Here is a 23,345-nt window from a genome sequence, read left to right on the forward strand (position 1 = left end):
AAGACATGTTCATCATCGTTATTGAATACTTGGAACGTTACAAGGACTGCGTTGCTTACTTTACCAAGTGGAGGGTCGAGGTGCTGTCATTTGAGGATAAAGTGTTTATGGCACTTATGAAGTTGCATCACAGCTACACCAACTTGCACCTGGCTCAACTATTGCATTATAGTGCAAGCACTGTAAGAAATGTTAGCATCACTTTCATTCACGTGATCTTTTCAGGGGTCCAGCAGAAACTGCAGGATGGTCATTGACTGTACTGACATAGAAGTTGCTACTCCAAGTCAGATGGATCTGCAGAAGCAAACCTACTCTATGTATCGTTCAATGCACTCCTTCAAGCTACCCCCCAGAGTTGCACCTAATGCGGTGATAACATACTGCAGCGATCTGTATCCAGGATCTGTGCCGGAGAAAGCCATTGTCCAGAAGTTGAAGTTTGAGAAGATCACGTTTGGATACATGATTTTGGCAGACAAATGCTTCTTTATCCAGAGCTTGATGCCTGCAGGAGTCACTGTGAACATTCCTCCATTTATAAGCGTTGTTATAGTAATGTGCGGGTGCAGACTTGCTGTGCACTTGTAAACCTCCAAGACCCACTCATCAGAGAAGTAGCCGTTGATTGGGAAACAAGAACAAACAATGAGGCATGAGGATTGGGTGTTGAGGGACCACTTGTCACATTGCCCAAGGTGGTTTTGTGTTATGATAAACAATGCATTTTCTGTCCAGATAAAGATGTTGATACAGCATTTTTTTAAACACCACTGACCAAATGTCTCTTTGCTTTCCAGTCCAACAGGAGTGCATCCCTCAGGCCATCCGGTGCATGGACATCCTGTGCCAGTGTTATCTGAGCACAAGCATCGTTGTGGAGACTACAGCAGATTGAGCGTGTGGACAGACAGGTCAGTAACTCATCAAATGTGATATAATGTTATGTACAACAATGAATTTGTAGATATATCTGAACAGTCTGTTTGTCATGTTTGTGTAAGGTTAACATGACTTAAGATTGGGTGTTGAGGGACCACTTGCCACATTGTCCAAGGTGTGTTTGTGTTATGATAAACAATGCATTTTCTGTCCAGATAAAGATGGTGATACAGCATTGAAATGGACATCCTGTGCCAGTGTGATCTGAGCACAAGCATCCAGTTGTGGAGACTACAGCACATGGAGCCTGTGGACGGGCAGGTCAGTAACTCATCAGATATGATACAATTTTAACCCATGTTTTAGACATGAGGCGTGACATGTGGAACATCAGGCTCACCCCACGAGAAGCAGTGCATGATCGACGCCACCCTCAGCAAGGAGATCTGCTGGAAGTGATGGCTATCCTTAGATGCACTCTCTCTCTCTCTCTCTGTCTCTCTAGTTAAGCAGTCCAGATGATTTTCGTAGGGTGTGTCCTATCCAACTCTACAAACTTCTTATTTGGAGTTTAATGGAAACTTTGAAGTTCCAGGCATGAGGGATGATGCCAGATGCCGGGATGGCAGGTAGCCCTTTGCTTTGATGTTGGCAGTTAATTTGAAATATTGTCCGTTAAATTTAAATATTGTCAGTTAATCATTCCACTTTAACTGTCTGGCTAGTTAGCTGACAAACTAACATACTGTGCAGAAATGAATTACATAACTTTAGTTGGCTGCTTTGAGCAAAACTTTTATGTAATATAACCTATTCTAGGAGCCTATTGTTTGTGTATGATCTTTATGCATTGTTCACTTATTTTTCAACAATGTCAAGTACAGGTAGGGATGACTGGGGCCTTCAGCAAGTAAGGGGTAAGAAATGATTTGAACATCACATATATAAATTCCCACTGTGCCCATGATAAAGTTAACTACATTACTTTAGTTGGCTGCTTTGAGCAAAACTTGTATGTAATATAACCTATTCTGGGAGCCTAGTGTGTGTGTGTACGAACTATGTGGAGTATTTTTGGACCATTGGCTTCCCTGAAAACAGGTACTGCCAGGAGGCATGACGAGAACGCTGATCCAGTGCCAGTTTAAGTGGAATGATAAACTGACAATATTTAATTTAACTGACTGAATAGGTCTCTGATCGCGCTGGTGAACGGTAGCTGACAGTGTCAGCTAGAGATGTGTCCAACAAGCTTTCTCTGCCCTTAACCTTGTTCTGAACACCTCCAAAACAAAGGTAATGTGGTTTGGTAAGAAGAATGCCTCTCTCCCCACCGGTGTGATTACTACCTCTGAGGGTTTAGAGCTTGAGGTAGGTACACTGTCCTTCTCTCAGCACATATCAAAGCTGCAGGCTAAGGTTAAATATAGACTTGGTTTCCTCTATTGTAATCGCTCCTCTTTCACCCCAGCTGCCAAACTAACCCTGATTCAGATGACTATCCTACCGATGCTAGATTAGAGACGTAATTTATAGATCGGCAGGTAAGGGTGCTCTCGAACGGCTAGATGTTCTTTACCATTCGGCCATCAGATTTGCCAACAATGCTCCTTATAGGACACATCACTGCACTCTATCCTCCTCTGTAAACTGGTCATCTCTGTATACCCGTCGCAAGACCCACTGGTTGATGCTTATTTATAAAACCCTCTTAGGCCTCACTCCCCCCTATCTGAAATGCCTACTGCAGCCCTCATCCTCCACATACAACACCCATTCTGCCAGTCACATTCTGTTAAAGGTCCCCAAAGCACACACATCCCTGGGTCGCTCCTCTTTTCAGTTCGCTGCAGCTAGCGACTGGAACGAGCTGCAAAACTGGACAGTTTTATCTCCATCTCTTCATTCAAAGACTCAATCATGGACACTCTTACTGACAGTTGTGGCTGCTTTGCGTGATGTATTGTTGCCTCTACCTTCTTGCCTTTGTGCTGTTGCCTGTGCCCAATAATGTTTGTACCATGTTTTGTGCTGCTACCATGTTGTGCTGCTGCCATGTTGTGTTGCCATGTGGTGTTGCTGCCATGCTGTGTTGTTGTCTTAGGTCTCTCTTTATGTAGTGTTTTGGTGTCTCTCTTGTCGTGATGTGTGTTTTATCTTATTTTATTTTATCCCCGTCCCCGCAAGGAGGCCTTTTGCCTTTTGGTAGGCCTTCATTGTAAATAAGAATTTGTTCTTAACTGACTTGCCTAGTTAAATAAAGGTTAAATAAAAAAAGTGCAGGAGCTTCTTGCTGGAATTTGTAGTCTTGCTAGAGATGAAGTTCAGGAGCTTCCTGATGGAATTTGTAGTCTTGCTGAGGTCTTCTCTGTTGCTAATTAGCATTTTGCCTTTTTGAGAGTAAATTGAGGCTAATATATTGATAAGACTCACCTTGTCGAGAGAGAATTACACGGTTATCAAAACGTACTGCCAAGGTAAGTCTACACCAAACATAAACTTAATTTGAGGTATTTGTAAAATTCATTATGTGAAAAATGAATGGTGGAAAGACAATTGGAACCATTTCTGTGTTTGACTGCTAGGTTTTATGGGTATTATGACGAGTCCACAGTGGGGGACTATAGGCAGATCACGGACCTTGTATGCTCCCACGGTTTCGATGAGATCGTGACGTTGACTGGTGAAAGTTGAAACAAGGAAGAACGGTGTATGTAGCCGGAGCCAGCTGTGTACTGTATGTCAGACGAATACAAAAAAATAGGGGGCTGCACATTATTCAGAAACGTACTCTAACGTTACAATTCTTGAATTGTCATCGAAATATTTTAAGAATGGATTTAAACAGTATCCTGTCTCAGCTCGAGACAAACAATGAAGATGAAATTACAAGGCTTTTGCACCAGTACAACGGAGAGGTGGGTGGGATTCTCATCGCTTTGACGTCAACCAAAACAAAGTTATTAGCTAGCTAGCTAGCCAGCCATCTAAAAACGTTTACACAAGCATAGCTGCTAAAATGAATACTAAAACTATATGTCTAGAACTTGCATTTCCCCTCTCATTTTTGCAAGGAATCAACGAGTTTAAAGCCTATTGCTGTGTTCCAGGAAGCATGTTTTCGTCCTGGCTAGCTTGGTTGCTAGCTAACGTTAGCTAGTGTTGTGTCCAAATATTGTATGGTATCTCTTTGTAATCATGTACTGTAGCTAGCTATGCATGCAATGACAGCATGCGTATATAATTCAATTTTCTAGTTAGCTCCCATTTAGTGATAGCTATTACAGCACTTCCTGCTGTAACTTGAGCTAGCTAACTAGGTAAGTTTGCTAGCTAACGTTGTTAGCCGCTGTCACTGATAACCAGACAGAGAGCCTGATGGCGGTAGACTTTGCATTACACTCGAATATCCTAGCTAATGCACTCATGGTTCTGCTCTGTCTGCAGAAGCTATTTACTTTATCTTAGAAACATTACTGAGAATATGTGGTCCTCTGTAGCTCAATTGGTAGAGCATGGCGCTTGTAACGCCAGCGTAGTGGGTTCGGGACCACCCATACGTAAAATTGTATGCACACATGACTGTAAGTCGCTTTGGATAAAAGCGTCTGCTAAATTATATTATATTTTATTCATGCACTATTGCACAGAAGGTGACAAAGCACATTTAGCATATGCATTTGCCTTTTCTCTCATTAGGCTATGTGTATTTAGCCTTGTTGACGTAACTCACATGGTACACAGCGAGGGAGAACTGCCAGGAAGACTGAGTTTGGTGTCAGCCAGACTAATGTACACCATCTTTTTCAGAATAGTCGCACATTCACCTTTGACCCAAAAGAGGAGGACCTACGAAGTGTAAGTAAACAGTAAACACTCTGCCTTGTCAGATGCTTCACTTTCACTTATAGCCTAGATAATGCTTCTGCCCCCTGTGTGTTTGATGATGAACCAACCTTCTCTCCCTTTGCAGAGGCTGTGTCAGGGTCTGCTGACTGTGCTGGGGAGGCAGGTTGGGTCCTGCTGCCAGAGCACCTGCCTGGAGACCCTTCGCATCCTGTCCCGGGACAAGCGGGTCCTGGGCCCTGTGGGCACCCGGGAGGGCATGCTGGTCCTGGCCGAGCTGGCTCGGCTGCAAGGGGGAGAGGAGGGGGGTGACAGCATGCAGGAGGAGGCCCAGACAGAGGAGGAAGAGAGGGTGGTGGTGGAGGCCCTTAAGTGCCTGTGTAACGTGGTGTTTAACAGCGCGGCGGCACAGCAGGTGGGCGCCGACGTGCAGCTGGCGCGGGGTCTGTGTGCCCGCCTGCACGCCGCCCGTGCCGGGCACCACGAGGTGGGCCTGTTCTCCCTGCGCCTGCTCTTCCTGCTCTCGGCACTGCGGCCAGACGTCCGGGGGGGCCTCCAGAGGGAGCTGCATGCCGTGGGGCTCCTCACAGAGGTGCTGGAGCGTACCCTGGACGTACGCTGGGTGGGCCCCTACGAGGCGGCCCCTCCAGGCCCCCAGGCCTTGCCTATCCCTGCTGAAGACAACGAGAGGGCCATGGAGGCCCTGAAAGCCTTGTTCAACCTCACACTGTCTGACACCAGCGATGAGGCGAGTTACACCCACTGTCTGTTACAGAATGTTTTCCTTTTTAAAGAGGATATGTACACTGTACTTGTAATATGGCATTCACATGGTCCTGTATGGCTCAGTTGGTAGAGCATGGCGCTTGCACCGCCAGGGTTGTGGGTTCGATTCCCAGGGCCACCCATACATAAAGCTATGCACACATGACACTTTGGATAAAAGTGTCTGCTAAATGGCTATTATTATTATTATATTATTCAGAGCTCACAGAAGGCTAGACACTGCAGTCATGAGCACAGTGCATGTGTTTAGAGTTACTGCATGAACATAAATGCTTTGCATCTCACTGGCTGTGGATGGACACATCTCCTTGCATATTTAGTATTTAGAATTCAGCATTGAAGCCACCAAACTTTGCATGCTTTGGTTGAAGGCTGTTATTTAAAGATAGAGTAACAGCAAGACACTTGGCTTTATTGAGTGACATCCCTTAATAGAAAGCCCTAACTAAGCCTGCACAGCAATAAGAGGTTTATCAGCTATCTGACCTCGTTTAAGCCCCTTTGGCACCTTTACAGCTTTCTTGATTAGCCAGGGGGAGTTTGTGAAATAATCGTATGTCGCTCACCCCCCTCAATGCTCGCTCAGCCTATAGTGTCACAGCATCACATCATGAAGCAGAGGGGCACATCCCGCTGCTAAATCGTAGATATGAATCTGTCGGATCCGTTACTGAATGTCTGTCTGTGATAATTTGACATGCAAAAAGTGTCATTGATATTTATACATTTGCGAAGAGTTCTCTAATTCAGGCTGGTCAGGAGAGCTGCCTGCTTTAACTGCTGGCTCGTATTGTGCCTCAAAGTGCTATTGGTCCAAATATGTTTTTCTCCATGTTGGTTGTGAGATTGTGGATTTTCATGATCGGGGCTGATCACCCTTGCCTCTCACCATTGTAGCTGACATCTTGTTGAGTCCCTCCCATCCCAGCGTTGACAGAGAGGAAAAGGCGAAGCTAGAGGGAAAACTGGGACCAAAATCTGTGTTCTGCAGCAGGTGGCGTTTTTTTTTTTTTCTCAACAAGCGAGTTTTTGTATGGAGGTAAATGTGTCGAATTTGATTAACAAAAAAATTAATGGCTTATTTGCTACGTGTGACTTATTAATCGAATATACGTTTTGTAATGCTTAGGTTGTTACGAGTGTACTGATATAAGTAGGAACATGTGACATCCCAGCAACATTGAGAAAAAACACTATTGGATTTGTGCCTGTTGTTCACAGGCGTATCTGCCCTCTCATTGGCTAGAATGGTCCCACCTGGTCTTGCCTCCTCCCAACTACCTTCCATTTATTTTCATTGTCAGAGCGGCCACTTGAGTATCTGGTCAATATAATTAATAATCTGTGGCGTTGGTCAGAAAAGCCCTGTGTTCATCTCATGAGTCAATCCCACATGGTCATTTGCATGGAATGGAAAGCCTGTGTGCTCAGTGACTCGCAGCTCTTAGGTCTGACTACCAGGTTTTGGAAATCCGAAATCCGGAAATCCTTAATTCCTCTCATCTTTCCTCAATCTCCATAGTTACAGTCCCTCCCTTTCTCTCGCTCTCTCTGTTCATGCCTTTATTTTTTTTACATTTTACCCCAGCATTGGAATTATAAATGTTATCTAAATGATAGGGGTTATGAGCTGTCGTCCTATGTTTTCTTTTTGACATGACTGCCTCCCCTTTCCGCTTCTTCCACAGCTAATTATATTCTGCTTACCCCTACCTGCTCAGTTCCTCCCCTCCTTTTGTTTGAACCAATGAAATGCTTCCTTAAGGATCACGCTGTTGTACATCCTTCATTTGATAGGATGGTGACCACCAGCTCCGCCTCATCACCGCCATCATGCGCCATCAATTGATGCTAAAGACTCAGACAGAGGACAAAACAGAGGAAGCACACAGGTTGGCAACCCTTCTCCTCGCTGCTCTCCACATAACAGGGCAAAACTGCATCCTTAAAGTACACATTCATCATTTGGTTTGTGCAAATTAATCACCATCCAATGATTACTCTCTGTAGTCAACAGTGACAGCATCCAGTTTATGAGAAAGTTAAAACTTTAAGCCAAGACTGTTTTTAGAAGTCATTTGGCAGTATGTATTTTCCGGACATCTCGTTGATGGGAATTAACAACAATGTTGTTTTTAGAAGGACATGAGAGAATGTAAAGAATGTTTGGCTAGATGGTGGCACTGAAGGAGTGTCATGTAAAAGTGATTGATAATACTCCCTGTGGTCCTATGGATTATGTTGTTGTGTCCCTCTGATCACAGGGGTTTAGCCCATTGTCCAGACTCCAAAGTAGACCTTTAGTCCTTGTCTGTTTAGACTTATTGAATGCCCTGTGGTCTTGACACAAACACAACAACTATAAGAAGGTATAACTACCCAACGTGTCTTCATGCTAGACGGAAGTGCTTGTAACAAACAAGTAGTCTTCAAAAAGTTTAATGATCGGTAGAAAACAATGGCATGCATGTAGCCTATTCTTAAGAACGAAACCACATGTATCATTTGTTAATCCTTCCTACATGCTATAACCAATGACTTAACCACTGTCCTTCCTCCTCCTCCTTTTTCCTCATGTCTTCCTTCTTCTCCTCCAGCCACGCCATCAACCTGCTGAGTAACCTGCCAGTGTCATGTCTGGATGTGCTGATTGACATGCCGGTCCAGGGGGGCCAGGAGGAGTACAGCGGGAAGAACATGGACGCTGTGCAGGTGCTACTGGACTTCATGGAGAAGAGGATAGACAAGGTAAGAACGGGTGAACCAGAGACATTGGGGCGAATCCTTCCACTTAAGTCAAATGTTCACTTAAAGTCACTTACATTTTCACTGAGGCGGCAGGTAGCCTAGCGGTTAAGTGCATTGGGCCAGTAACCGAAAGTTCGCTGGTTTCGAATCCCCGAGCTGACGAGGAACAAATCTGTCAATGTGCCCTTGTGCAAGGCACTTAACCAAAATTGCTCCTGTAAGTCGCTCTGGAAAATAGCGTCTGCTAAATGACCAAAATGTAAATGTCTCTCACTGACATTAATGGACGTGTAATTGAAAATTTGACTTCAGTGGAAGTTTGGATTCGCCCCATTTTGTGTGTGTGCGATATCGGACTGCACAGAATCACTTATCTACAAACCAAGCCTTGCTGATTCTGCTCCTTTCTTCAAACTGATTGCCTCATCTTGGTGGCTGCCACCACAAGACTTTTGCAGTCTACTGAACAAGCCAATGAAATGATGCGGAAATCCTGGCCATCCTATTAGAAGCTGTCCACACAACATAGAAAGTGAATTAGTAATATGAAAAAAATAAAAAACATGTATGCACTCACTAACTGTAAGTCGCTCTGGATAAGAACGTCTGCTAAATGACTAAAATGTAAATGTAATAAATTCCTGAATAGTTATATTACTAATGGTCCACACACCAACTGCTACAGCGTCACTCGCCTCATGTGTGTCTCATTCCAAGCAGGGTGCCAACTACAAAGAGGGGCTGACCCCAGTGCTCAGCCTGCTGACCGAGGGCTCCAGGTACCACAGGGAGATCCGCAGATACATCAAGACACAGGTAGGGCACTGGAGCTAGCAGGGCCTTGAGCTTGAACACACACTTTATGGGCATGTTCTAATCTATCCTATCCTTATACATAAAAAGTGATGCAAAATTAAGATCTTCAAAACTAGTGAAACTACTTCTTCAGTGTGAAATGCATATGAAATGCATATATACTGAACAAAAATATAAACGCAACATGTAAAGTGTTGGTCCCATGTTTCATGAGCTGAAATAAAAGATCCCAGAAATGTTCCATACACACAAAAAGCTTATTTCTCTCAGATGTTTTGCACAAATATGTTTACATCCCTGTTAGTGAGCATTTCTCCTATGCCAAGATAATCCATCCACCTGACAGGTGTGGCATATCAAGAAGCTGATTAAACAGCATGATCATTACACAGGTGCACCTTGTGCTGGGGACAATAAAAGGCCACTCTAAAATGTGTAGTTTTGTCACACAACACAATGCCACAGATGTCTCAAGTTTTGAGGGAGCGTGCAATTGGCATGGTGACTGCAGGAATGTCCACCAGAGCTGTTGCCAGATAATGTAATGTTCATTTCTCTACCATAAGCCACCTCCAACGTTGTTTTAGAGAATTTGGCAGTACGTCCAACCGGCCTCACAACCGCAGACCACATGTAACCACTCCAGGCCAGGACCTCCACATCCGGCTTCTTCACCTGCGGGATCGTCTGAGACCAGCCACCCAGACAGCTGATGAAACTGTGGGTTTGCACAACCGAAGAATTTCTGCACAAACTGTCAGAAACTGTCTCAGGGAAGCTACGTGCTCGTCGTCCTCACCAGGTTCTTGACCTAACTGCAGTTTGGCGTCATAACCGACTTCAGTGCGCAAATGCTCACCTTCGATGGCCACTGGCATGCTGGAGAATTGTGCTCTTCATGGATGAATCCCAGTTTCAACTGTACCGGGCAGATGGCAGACAGTGTGTATGGTGTTGTGTGGGACAGCGGTTTGCTGATGTCAATGTTGTGAACAGAGTGCTCCGTGGTGGTGCGGTTATGGTATGGGCAGGCAAAAGCTACGGACAACAAACACAATTGCATTTTATCGATGGCAATTTCAATGAACAGCGATACAAGATCTTGAGGCCCATTGTTGTGCCATTCATCCACCGCCATCACCTCATACAGTATTTCAGCATGATAATGAATAGCCCCATGTCGTAAGGATCTGTACACACTTCCTGGAAGCTGAAAATGTCCCAGTTCTTCCATTGCCTGCATACTCATCAGACATGTCACCCATTGAGCATGTTTGGGATGCTCTGGAACGACATGTATGACATCGTGTTCCAGTTCCCGCCAATATCCAGCAATTTTGCACAGCCATTGAAGAGAAATGTGACGACATTCCACAGGCCACAATCAACAGCCTGATCAACTCTATGCGAAGGAAATGTGTTGCGCTTCATGAGGCAAATGGTGGTCACGCCAGATACTGACTGGTTTTCTGATCCACGTCCCTACCTTTAAAAAAAAAAAGCTAGCTATGACCAACAGATGCATATCTGTATTCCCAGTCATGTGAAATCCATAGATTAGGGCCTAATGAATTTATTTCAATTAACTGATTTCCTTAAATGAACTGTAACTCAGCAAATTCGTAGAAATTGTTGCATAATGCGTTTATATATTTTTTTAAGTGTATTTAGATCACATATCTTACAACATAACTTCGATCTGTCCAGATTAAATTTCTTCTATCATATCCTCCAGCAGTGGCAGATGGGTCATTCGCTGGCCTGATCACTCAGTTCACTAGTCTAGTGTACTACAGTGTTAGTTTTCATTGAGGCTCTGCCCTCGTTGGCTGTGTGTGTCTCCAGGTGCTGCCCCCGCTGAAGGAGGTCAAGGTCCGGCCGGAGATAGGGTCCACCGTTAGGAACAAACTGGTGCGCCTCATGACCCACGTGGACATGGGCGTGAAGCAAAGCGCCGCAGAGTTCCTCTTCGTCCTCTGCAAAGAGAGTGGTGAGAGAGCGAGACGGAGCAGGCTGTATGATAGGGATGTGCACTGTTATTCAAATATCTGAACGGTTAGTATTCGAATACTTGTTTGAGTATTCTTTTTTGCAGAATGATTGGCCTATTTTTAACACTGAAAAGGCTTTTCTAAATTAAAATATTCATGTGACATTGTTACATACAAGGATATACAATGACTTTTGAAATTATAATTTAAGAAAACGACAGACTTTTCAATGTAGTTTTTATGACGTGCGCACTGTAAATGTGTAGCTTGTTGTATATGTTGGGCCAATCAAAGTGGCAAAGAGGCTCAATGTGTAGCAAGTGGAGTGACAGTTCACTTAATGCAATGCAAGATGGAATAAAATAACGGAATTAAAAGTTAGCGAAAATGAGAAGGAGTAGGCTACAACAAGCAACCAACAATTTGGCTGTTGTTTTAACTGAATGGGGGTGGGAAGAAAGCGCAGCATGTGGCCTCAATTATCCTAGCTAGCTAGCTTCTCTAGGCTACTCCAGTCAAGACAGGCACTGTTATAGGGGATAATAAATAACATTGGCTGCTACAAGTTAGCTAGTCTTGGCTGTAGCCGAGTTGTCTTGGGTACTGGTCGTCACAGCTTCAATAGCCACAGTCATAAACCCCGCCCATTTCCAAAAATTATCTTCTTCACCCCCTAAGGTCGATGTCCGCGCCCCGTGTAAATAGAATTAGCATAATAATAAAAATCCCCATACAAATCTGTCAGTTTAAGCTAGAGATATGTTTTTTTGCAGCGCATCCGCCTATGTCGCACTTCCACATCTGCAGTGAAATGTAACAGAGCTAGAGCTGTGTTTGTCAGACCGTGAGACATCTCACAAAATTGTCTGTAGGGTCCGAACGGTTTGGCCTACAAACTATTATGACCCCTCTATGGAAAGGTGAGACAACACGTACATGTCGGTTGTTATGCTCTAGGACGCCTACAGGCCTCACAAGACTCGTCTGAAGGTCCCCTGGTACCAGTTGAAAAAATTAATGGAAGTATATATGGAGATTGTTTAGTGCCAATAATAAGGGGTTAAATACATGTAAAGAAATAATAATAACTAATGTTTCCTAATCTTTCTTATATCTCTCAGATATACAGTGCATTGCGGGAAGTATTCAGACCCCTTGACTTTTTCCACATTTTGTTACATTACAGCCTTAATAAAAAAATAAATAATGTTTTATCCCCTCAATCTACACACAATATCCTATAATGACAAAGCAAAAACAGGTTTTTAGAAATGATTGCAAATGTATTAAAAAGAAAAAATGGAAATATCACATTTACATAAGTATTCAGACCATTTACTCAGTACTTTGTTGAAGCACCTTTGGCAGCGATTACAGCCTTGAGTCTTCCTGGGTATGACGCTACAAGCTTGGCACACCTGTATTTGGGGAGTTTCTCCCATTCTTCTCTGCAGATCCTCTCAAGCTCTGTCAGGTTGGATGGGGAGCGTTGCTGCACAGCTATTTTCAGGTCTCTCCAGAGATGTTCAATCGGATTCAAGTCCGGGCTCTGGCAGGGCCACACAAGGACATTCAGAGACTTGTCCCGAAGCCACTCCTGCGTTGTCTTGGCTGTGTGCTTAGGGTTGTTGTCCTGTTGGAAGGTGACCCTTCGCCCCAGTCTGAGATCCTGAGCGGTCTGGAGCAGGTTTTCATCAAGGATCTCTCTGTACTTTGCTCTGTTCATCTTTTTTCGATCCTGACTAGTCTCCCAGTCCCTGCCACTGAAAAACATCCCCACAGCATGATGCTGCCACCACCATGCTTCACCGTAGCGATGGTGCCAGGTTTCCTCCAGACGTGACGCTTGGCATTCAGGCCAAAGAGTTCAATCTTGGTTTCATCAGACCAGAGAATCTTGTTTCTCATGGTCTGAAAGTCCTTTAGGTGCTTTTTGGCAAACTCCAAGTGGGCTGTCATGTGCCAATACTGAGGAGTGGCTTCCGTCTGGCCACTCTACCATAAAGGCCTGATTGGTGTGGTGCTGCAGAGATGGTTGTCCTTCTGGAAGGTTCTCCCATCTCCACAGAGGAACTCTGAAGCTCTGTCAGAGTAACCATCGGGTTCTTGGTGACCTCCCTGACCAAGGCCCTTCTCCCGATTGTTCAGTTTGGCCGGGCGGCCAGCTCTAGGAAGAGTCTTGGTGGTTCCAAACTTATTCCATTTAAGAATGATGGAGGCCACTGTGTTCTTGGGGACCTTCAATGCTGCAGAAATGTTTTTGTACTCTTCCCCAGATCTGTGCCTCGACACAATCCTGTCTCTCAACTGTGGGACCTTATTTAGACAGGTGTGTACCTTTCCAAATCATGTCCAATCAATTGAATTTACCACATGTGGACTCCAATCAAGTTGTAGAAACATCTCAAGGATGATCAATTGAAACAGGATGCACCTGAGCTTAATTTCAAGTGTCATAGCAAAGGGTCTGAATACTTATGTAAATACGGTATTTTTTTTAAATATTCTTTTTTATCGGCCAAAAAAAACAACTGTTTTCGCTTTGTCATTATGGGGTATTGTGTGTAGATTGATGAGGGAAAAAAATAATTTAATCAATTTTAGAATAAGGCTGTAAGGTAACAAAATGTGGAAAAAGTCAAGGGGTCTGAATACTTTCCGAATGCACTGTAGGACAGACACTTCAAAACAAACTTCCTTTTGATTTTTTTGTGTGGGACTATCTGTTGTTCCATGTAGTGAATGTTATTCAATGTGTTTTGATGGGCTAATAGCAGTAAGGCCAAATACAATGTATAAAAAAATATCTATATATATTTTTTTGATACTTCAAGGGGTCTTAAAATTCTAAATCAAATAGCAAAATTATCCTTGGTATGACTGTTTTAAAACTATTCCATATAGCTTAATAGAACCCTCCACCCCCCGGCTTAGACAGGGCTTAAACTCTTATGGGTTAAAATGAAAGATGCACTATGCAAAAATGTCAGTTTATGTGACAAAACAAGCAAGTATAGTGTAGAGCAGTGTTTCCCAAACTCGGTCATGGGGACCACAAGGGGTGCACGTTTTGGTTTTTGCCCTAGCACTAGACAGCTGATTAAAAAAGTATGAAAAACTTGATGATTATTTGATTATTATCCCCGTGTAGCTCAGTTGGTAGAGCATGGCGCTTGCAACGCCAGGGTTGTGGGTTCGATTTCCACGGGGGGCCAGTATGATTTAAATAAAAAAAAATAAAAAAAATAATGCTCTGGATAAGAGCGTCTGCTAATTGACTAAAATGTAAAAATTTAAAATTTGAATCAGCTGAGTAGTGCTAGGACAAGAACCAAAACGTGCATCCGTTGGGGTCCTGAGGACCGAGTTTGGGAAACACTGGTGTAGAGAATCCTTGTACCATCTAAACCTCTGTGAAGTATATGTTCCATAACCAAAAATATTGTATTTTCAGCTGTTTGAAGCTGGTGTACAAAACCGAAAGTAAAAGATGCAAAAACGAAATTTAAGAACGGAGGGCAAAGAAATAGCGCACATAGAACAGATCTACCGCTTCTTAGACTTGCTGACAGATCGATAACACACATTTGTTTGTGAATTTGGTTGGGTCACCCAAAAAGTTATATATTGCAGCTTTAAATTTGAACCCTAACCACACTGCTAACCTGATATCTAACCCTAACCTTAAATTAAGACCAAAAAGCTAAAATATTTAGCCAATTTTGACTTTGTGGCTATAGAAGCGAGTGGAAACCTTGTGTACTGCGTCTCTCTCTCTTCCTCCGTCTGCTCCCTCCCATCTCACCGGCCCCTCCGCTGCTGCAGCAATTGAGCTCCAGCGCCTCTCCCTCGCTCAGCAGTGTTCAGGTTAAAATCTTAAAACACCACGTATTTCGGATATCCAACAAAAATTCATGATACTATTCGAATAGTGAAATGATTTCAAACCCCCATCCCTACATACAGTACAGTTGTCCATCATGTTGTACTGATTTCTCCCCCTCTAATCTTCCAGTGGACCACCTGTTGAAGTACACTGGGTACGGTAACGCAGCAGGACTCCTGGTGGCTCGAGGCCTGCTGGCAGGGGGGCGAGGAGAGACTCTGTACTCAGACGACGAAGACTCTGACACCGAAGAGTACAAATCGGCTAAACCTTTGTGAGTAGGCAGGAGCTTTGAATACAGGACCATAGACACACATGCCTTGCTTTGAATTACTAAATGTATGGATTAAATGTTGGGTTGGCTTTAGGGTGTGTCATGGGAGTGCCCACAACATTTATTTAACTACAACAGAATCCATTGGGCCAAGGGGTGCTCTCTAGTGGCCAGGGCTGTTCAATGTCGGTCCTGGAGGGCCAAAACACTTCGGTTTTTTATCCTCTCCTTCTTCTATCCTTCTATAGACCTGGGACACCAGGTGAGTGCAATTACAGTGAGGGGAAAAAAGTATTTGATCCCCTGCTGATTTTGTACGTTTGCCCACTGACAAAGAAATGATCAGTCTATAATTTTAATGGTAGGTTTATTTCAACAGTGAGAGACAGAATAACAACAACAAAATCCAGAAAAACACATGTCAAAAATGGTATAAATTGATTTGCATTTTAATGAGGGAAATAAGTATTTGACCCCCTCTCAATCAGAAATATTTCTGGCTCCCATTTGTCTTTTATACAGGTAACGAGCTAAGATTAGGAGCACACTCTTAAAGGGAGTGCTCCTAATCTCAGCTTGTTACCTGTATAAAAGACACCTGTCCACAGAAGCAATCAATCAATCAGATTCCAAACTCTCCACCATTGCCAAGACCAAAGAGCTCTCCAAGGATGTCAGGGACAATATTGTAGACCTACACAAGGCTGGAATGGGCTACAAGACCATCGCCAAGCAGCTTGGTGAGAAGGTGACAACAGTTGGTGCGATTTATTCGCAAATGGAAGAAACACAAAAGACCTGTCAATCTCCCTCGGCCTGGGGCTCCATGCAAGATCTCACCTCGTGGAGTTGCAATGATCATGAGAACGGTGAGGAATCAGCCCAGAACTACACGGGAGGATATTGTCAATGATCTCAAGGCAGCTGGGACCATAGTCACCAAGAAAACAATTGGTAACACACTACGCCGTGAAGGACTGAAATCCTGCAGCGCCCGCAAGGTTCCCTTGCTCAAGAAAGCACATATACAGGCCCGTCTGAAGTTTGCCAATGAACATCTAAATGATTCAGAGGAGAACTGGGTGAAAGTGTTGTGGTCAGATGAGACCAAAATCGAGCTCATTGGCATCAACTCAACTCACCGTGTTTGGAGGAGGAGGAATGCTGCCTATGACCCCAAGAACACCATCCTCACCGTCAAACATGGAGGTGGAAACATTATGCTTTGGGGGTGTTTTTCTGCTAAGGGGACAGGACAACTTCACCGCATCAAAGGGACGATGGACGGGGCCATGTACTGTCAAATCTTGGGTGAGAACCTCCTTCCCTCAGCCAGGGCATTGGAAATGGGTCGTGGATGGGTATTCCAGCATGACAATGACCCAAAACATACGGCCAAGGCAACAAAGGAGTGGCTCAAGAAGAAGCACATTAAGGTCCTGGAGTGGCGTAGCCAGTCTCCAGACCTTAATCCCATAGAAAATCTGTGGAGGGAGCTGAAGGTTCGAGTTGCCAAACGTCAGCCTCGAAACCTTAATGACTTGGAGAAGATCTGCAAAGAGGAGTGGGACAAAAACCCTCCTGAGATGTGTGCAAACCTGGTGGCCAACTACAAGAAACATCTGAACTCTGTGATTGCCAACAAGGGTTTTGCCACCAAGTACTAAGTCATGTTTTGCAGAGGGGTCAAATACGTATTTCCCTCATTAAAATGCAAATCAATTTATAACATTTTTGACATGCGTTTTTCTGGATTTATTTGTTGTTATTCTGTCTCTCACTGTTGAAATAAACCTACCATTCAAATTATAGACTGATCATGTCTTTGTCAGTGGGCAAACATACAAAATCAGCAGGGGATCAAATACTTTTTTCCCTCACTGTATCTACCAGGTAGAAACAAAAACCAGAAGTGTTTCGGCACTCCAGCACTGGAATTGAACAGCCCTGCGTCTTGCCAAACATTCAGGACAGCCAAGCATTGGGTCATTATCACAATCATTATTAAGTCTTCTGTCTCTCCTTTCTGTTGCCTATCTCTGTCTGTCTCAGCATCAACCCCATCACGGGTCACGTGGAGGAGCCCATGCCTAACCCCATAGAAGACATGACTGAGGAGCAGAAAGAGTACGAGGCCCAGAAACTGGTCAACATGTTCGACAAGTTGTCAAGGTAAACCAACCACCATACAACCTCATCATGTATGAATGCAACTGTGTTTGCCAGCAGTGTTTCTATTCATTGTAACCCTCAATGCCAGATGATTAACCTTTCTGAATGATATAGCTCTGTATCCTGTTTGAATGATTCCCTATGGCTTATTATTTGTGCCCCTAAACCTGAACGTCTGCTGTCTTCATTCATACTGGCCTTTCCTTAGCAAGCAGCACCTAGCACTACTCAGAGAATGATGTGGGTGCGAGGCTGAGCGACACTGAGCGCGCTCCCTGCCAACCAGTTCATTAGAGGAAGAATCTCCTGCCGTTAGCCCCGGTGCTCAATTAGGCCCCGGCCATACCGCCTCGGCCGCCGCTGCATTCAGCTGGAGTCAATGGAAGCCACCGCCGTCGGCGCTGCAGTATCATTACCAGCACGCCATTAATTAGCGTCCTAATTGGCCCACACAGTGGGGTCGGAAGCCCTCGGCTCCTTTCTACTCCTTTATGTGGTACTTTATGTCAGGGTTTTTAATAACGTGTCTACTTCCCTTTATTCACCTTTCTCCTCATTCAGCCCAGGAGCAAAACATTGTACGCTAACTGACAAGGGAGTGGGACTGAGACGTAGGCACAATTGGAGAGAAGAGGAATTGGTTTGGGGTTGGAGGGGTGAATACGTTTACCGACACAAGAAAAGCTGACGTTGTCATTGTTCAGCCACAGAGAGGGGCTTGAGTCGTAATGAGACGCGTGTGCCTGTCTACAACAGGCTGATTCCTTTCCTCTGAATCCATCCTCCTTCTCCTGTATCCCTCCAGCTCACTATTCTGCTGTGTGTTGGTCAGTGTCAAGTAGACATGGCGAAAGAGAGAGGGTGATGACATAGGCTGCATCCCAAATGCACCCTATTCCCTATATAGTGCAGTACTTTTCACCAGAGCTGGGACTGTATAGAGAATAGGGTGCCATTTGTGATGCAGCCACAGTCGCTGCCCTTCCTATCCAACATGCCACGATGGGCTCTCAGGAGATGGCTCAGGGCCCTGCAAGAATGTGCTTCCCCTTGCAGCTTACCTGCTCCTCCAATTAGCACATGCTCTGAATCTGACCCCCTACACACACACACACACACACACACACACACACACACACACACATCTGCTTGCCTGGGTCCTCAGATCCTGCAGAGTGAGGAACAGGACAGGATGCACCATGGGATTAATTGGTAGAACGGACTACAGTGTAGGAGTGTTGTCAGTGGGTGGATGTTTTTCTTGTAGACTCATCTTGTTTTTCACCCTGTTAGAACTTATTATATCTCTATATAGCCCATCTCTGGTTGATTGGGCTTGGCTTGGGACAGGTGGATTGCTGAATGGCTCTCTCTGTCTGAAGATGTCTGTTGAGAGATACTGAAGTGTTCTTAGGAGCAGTTTTGTTGTGTGTTACTGTTTTTGTTGAGTCTGTGTTTCTGAAGTAGGCTAAACCTCAAAAACGTATCTGTCAACAACACTGACCCCATAACCATTAACCTGCCATCTTTCCACCATAGCCTGCCATATACAGTACACAATCAATGTCTCAGTTGTCTCACGGCTTAAAAATCCTTCTTTAACCTGTCTCCTCCCCTTCATCTACACTGATTGAAGTGGATTTAACAGGTGATTTAACATAGCTTTCACCTGGTCAGTCTGTCATGTTTCTAATGTTTTTTGGTCTTCTTGGTTATTGTTGACGGTTTCATGACGCATTTGAGAGAGGATGTGGCACCGTGAAACAGGGTTGTGCGTAGTCGTCAGAACTCACCTTACGTATCTTTCTTTTTCATAAAACAAATTATTTAGTGCTTTTCACTGAAAGGACATCAGATAAGATCTTCAAATTTCCTTAGTGCCGTATTCATACCACACAATCATATTACATGGCTCACCTCCAAGTCTTCTTTATCATGGTCCTCCTCCTGAGCTTTACTCTGTTTTTTGGGGGGAAGGAACCAGGAATGAGGAATTACATGTTAATTTGTGTTTGAATTGTGCAAATGAATGCAAATGGAGCCTTGGTTTTAAGACTTTGATTGGCTAATTCTGTGATAACACATCTGAGAGGGAGCTGGTGGCGCACAGTGCAGATATAATTGGATTAGGATAGAGGGCCTGGTGTGGCTTTGAGGAGATTAGACAGAGCACTGATCCTTTAATTAAACTGACCGACAGAGGAAAGCGGGGAAGGGGAGATGACCAACAATAAGAGAGTTTGTATGTGTGTGTGTGTGTGCACATGTGTTTGAGTGAATGAAGGGGGGATGGGTCGTCATCCAGGGTTCCTGAGCTCCAGATGTAAGAAAAAACAAAGATGTACCACCACCACTCAACAACGGGCCTCTTTAGAAGGTGTAGAATGCGTGACACAGAGGGTTTTGAGGTTCAAAGCAGCACAGGTGGATTGTGGCAGCAACAGATTGGTCTACCAAATGAAACATGTGGGCGTTGGACACTATTGTGTCAAATGTTGAAGGGGAAGATTTCTGAATCCATACCCTGGCACTAAGCATCTGCTAAATGACAAAACAATATCGATATTTGTGGAATGTGCCAATTTCCTATGTGCCTCTTGTTAGGTTCCATGATGGGTTGTTATCAATAAAACGTCACAATACAGTGCAGAGCGTTCGTTTTGGCTGCTGGGGGGCAAGGAGACCACCAGCTCCACTAAAACCATTGACAACTGCGTGCCTTTGTCAAGAGATTTTTAAATAAATGTTTATTTTATTTTATTTTTAGCTATTTGGTTTTAATATCATCACTTCTTGAAGAGCATAGTCAGAACTACACATTTCTGATTATTCCACATTTATCGCCATTTTTAGAGTTATACAGCAAGTAACTGCAAGCTTTTCATGATCAGTAAACATCAATTGATCAATTATTTTCAGATACGTGAGGGTAGCCTATCCATTTGGCATGTAGCTAGCTAGCTAAGCAAACAACGTGCCATTTAGCTTCCTTCATCAGAGATTACACCTTTTGGAAAGAGCTTGACGTCAGCAAGTCCTCATCCTGGTAAAGCTGTCAGTCGGACTACTGTCATAACCACTATAGATGGCAAGCAAATATAGCCATCTAGTTTATCCCCTGAAAGTTAGCTTGTTAACTAGCCATATTGACGTGATCTGATATTTATTTTTATTATAATTTTTTTTAGGGGGTAGATCAGCTTTACTTCCAGCTTATACATACTATATACATTTTATGGACACAGTCAATTTTACAATAATTATATTTTGTTTGTTTTTACTCCTGAACTTCCTCTACCCTCAACCTCTCCGATCATTTTCATGATGTCCATCCGGTTTGCTTCTTTGCATCTTTCTAACTGTGCTCTTTCACAAAAGCTCTCAACCTATAACCTATACAGTGAGGGAAAAAAGTATTTGATGGGCTCCTCCACGTGACCCGTGATGGGGTTGATGCTGAGACAGACAGAGATAGGCAACAGAAAGGAGAGAGAGAAGACTTAATAATGATTGTGATAATGATCCAATGCTTGGCTGTCCTGAATGTTTGGCAAGACGCAGGGCTGTTCAATTCCAGTGCTGGAGGGCCGAAACACTTCTGGTTTTTGTTTCTACCTGGTAGATACAGTGAGGGAAAAAAGTATTTGATCCCCTGCTGATTTTGTATGTTTGCCCACTGACAAAGACATGATCAGTCTATAATTTGAATGATAGGTTTATTTGAACAGTGAGAGACAGAATAACAACAAAAACATCCAGAAAAACACATATCAAAAATGTTATGAATTGATTTGCATTTTAATGATGGAAATAAGTATTTGACCCCTCTGCAAAACATGACTTAGTACTTGGTGGCAAAACCCTTGTTGGCAATCACAGAGGTCAGACGTTTCTTGCAATATGCCATTTAGCAGACGCTTTTATCCAAAGCGACTTACAGTCATGCGTGCATACATTTTTGTGTATGGGTGGTCCCGGGGATCGAACCCACTACCTTGGCGTTACAAGCGCCGTACTCTACCAGCTGAGCTAGTAGGCCACCAGGTTTGCACACATCTCAGGAGGGTTTTTGTCCCACTCCTCTTTGCAGATCTTCTCCAAGTCATTAAGGTTTCGAGGCTGACGTTTGGCAACTCGAACCTTCAGCTCCCTCCACAGATTTTCTATGGGATTAAGGTCTGGAGACTGGCTAGGCCACTCCAGGACCTTAATGTGCTCTTCTTGAGCCACTCCTTTGTTGCCGTGTGTTTTGGGTCATTGTCATGCTGGAATACCCATCCACGACCCATTTTCAATGCCCTGGCTGAGGGAAGGAAGTTCTCACCCAAGATTTGACGGTACGTGGCCCCGTCCATCGTCCCTTTGATGCGGTGAAGTTGTCCTGTCCCCTTAGCAGAAAAACACCCCCAAAGCATATTGTTTCCACCTCCATGTTTGACGGTGGGGATGGTGTTCTTGGGGTCATAGGCAGCATTCCTCCTCCTCCAAACACGGCGAGTTGAGTTGATGCCAAAGAGCTCGATTTTGGTCTCATCTGACCACAACACTTTCACCCAGTTCTCCTCTGAATCATTCAGATGTTCATTGGCAAACTTCAGACAGGCCTGTATATGTGCTTTCTTGAGCAGGGGGACCTTGCGGGCGCTGCAGGATTTCAGTCCTTCACGGCGTAGTGTGTTACCAATTGTTTTCTTGGTGACTATGGTCCTACCTGCCTTGAGATCATTGACAAGATCCTCCCGTGTAGTTCTGGGCTGATTCCTCACCGTTCTCATGATCATTGCAACTCCACGAGGTGAGATCTTGCATGGAGCCCCAGGCCGAGGGAGATTGACAGTTATTTTGTGTTTCTTCCATTTGCGAATAATCGCACCAACTGTTGTCACCTTCTCACCAAGCTGCTTGGCGATGGTCTTGTAGCCATTCCAGCCTTGTGTAGGTCTACAATCTTGTCCCTGACATCCTTGGAGAGCTCTTTGGTCTTGGCCAGGGTGGAGAGTTTGGAATCTGATTGATTGATTGCTTCTGTGGACAGGTGTCTTTTATACAGGTAACAAACTGAGATTAGGAGCACTCCCTTTAAGAGTGTGCTCCTAATCTCAGCTCGTTACCTGTATAAAAGACACCTGGGAGCCAGAAATCTTTCTGATTGAGAAGGGGTCAAATACTTATTTCCCTCATTAAAATGCAAATCAATTTATAACATTTTCTACATGCGTTTTTCTGGATTTTGTTATTGTTATTCTGTCTCTCACTGTTCAATTAAACTACCATTAAAATGATAGATTGATAATTTCTTTATCAGTGGGCAAACGTACAAAATCAGCAGGGGATCAAATATGTTTTTTCCCTCACTGTATACTTACAGTTGAAGTTGAAAGTTTACATACACTTAGGTTGGAGTCATTAAAACTAGTTTTTCAACCACTCCACAAATTTCTTGTTAACAAACTATAGTTTTGGCAAGTTGGTTAGGACATCTACTTTGTGCATGACACAAGTAATTTTTCCAACAATTGTTTACAGACAGATTATTTCACTTATAATTCACTGTATCACAATTCCTGTGGGTCAGAAGTTTACATACACTACGTTGACTGTGCCTTTAAACAGCTTGGAAAATTCCAGAAAATGATGTCATGGCTGTAGAAGCTTCTGATAGGCTAATTGACATCATTTGAGTCAATTGGAGGTTTACCTGTGGATGTATTTCAAGGCCTACCTTCAAACTCAGTGCCTCTTTCCTTGACATCATGGGAAAATCAAAAGAAATCAGCCAAGACCTCAGAAGAAATTGTGTAGACCTCCACAAGTCTGGTTCATCCTTGGGGACAATTTTCAAACCCATGAAGGTCCCACGTTCATCTGCACAAACAATAGTACGCAAGTATAAACACCATGGGACCACACAGCCGTCATATCGATCAGGAAGAGACACGTTCTG

At 43.9% G+C, this 23,345-nt stretch overlaps 1 protein-coding gene across 3 annotated transcripts in view; it reads left to right on the plus strand.

Moving 5' to 3' along the window:
• The first annotated feature begins 3,488 nt into the window (after positions 1 to 3,488).
• Positions 3,489 to 23,345, plus strand: part of LOC311136928 (chaperone Ric-8B-like) — a 28,484-nt gene continuing 8,627 nt past the window's right edge. The window contains exons 1-9 of one of the 3 annotated variants that reach the window (XM_084171245.1): positions 3,489 to 3,800; positions 4,693 to 4,740; positions 4,856 to 5,476; positions 7,312 to 7,406; positions 8,112 to 8,262; positions 8,983 to 9,078; positions 10,924 to 11,068; positions 15,085 to 15,229; positions 17,282 to 17,401. In XM_084171245.1, coding sequence (XP_084027371.1) covers positions 3,717 to 3,800; positions 4,693 to 4,740; positions 4,856 to 5,476; positions 7,312 to 7,406; positions 8,112 to 8,262; positions 8,983 to 9,078; positions 10,924 to 11,068; positions 15,085 to 15,229; positions 17,282 to 17,401 — 1,505 coding nt within the window. In that variant the 5' untranslated portion in view covers positions 3,489 to 3,716. Of the gene's footprint in view, positions 3,801 to 4,692; positions 4,741 to 4,855; positions 5,477 to 7,311; positions 7,407 to 8,111; positions 8,263 to 8,979; positions 9,079 to 10,923; positions 11,069 to 15,084; positions 15,230 to 17,281; positions 17,402 to 23,345 lie in introns of all 3 variants that reach the window. The other 2 variants (XM_084171246.1, XM_084171247.1) reach the window with 2 other exon arrangements.

The sequence above is a fragment of the Coregonus lavaretus genome (genome assembly GCF_964263955.1).
Source record: "Coregonus lavaretus genome assembly, chromosome: 11".
NCBI lineage: Eukaryota > Metazoa > Chordata > Actinopteri > Salmoniformes > Salmonidae > Coregonus > Coregonus lavaretus.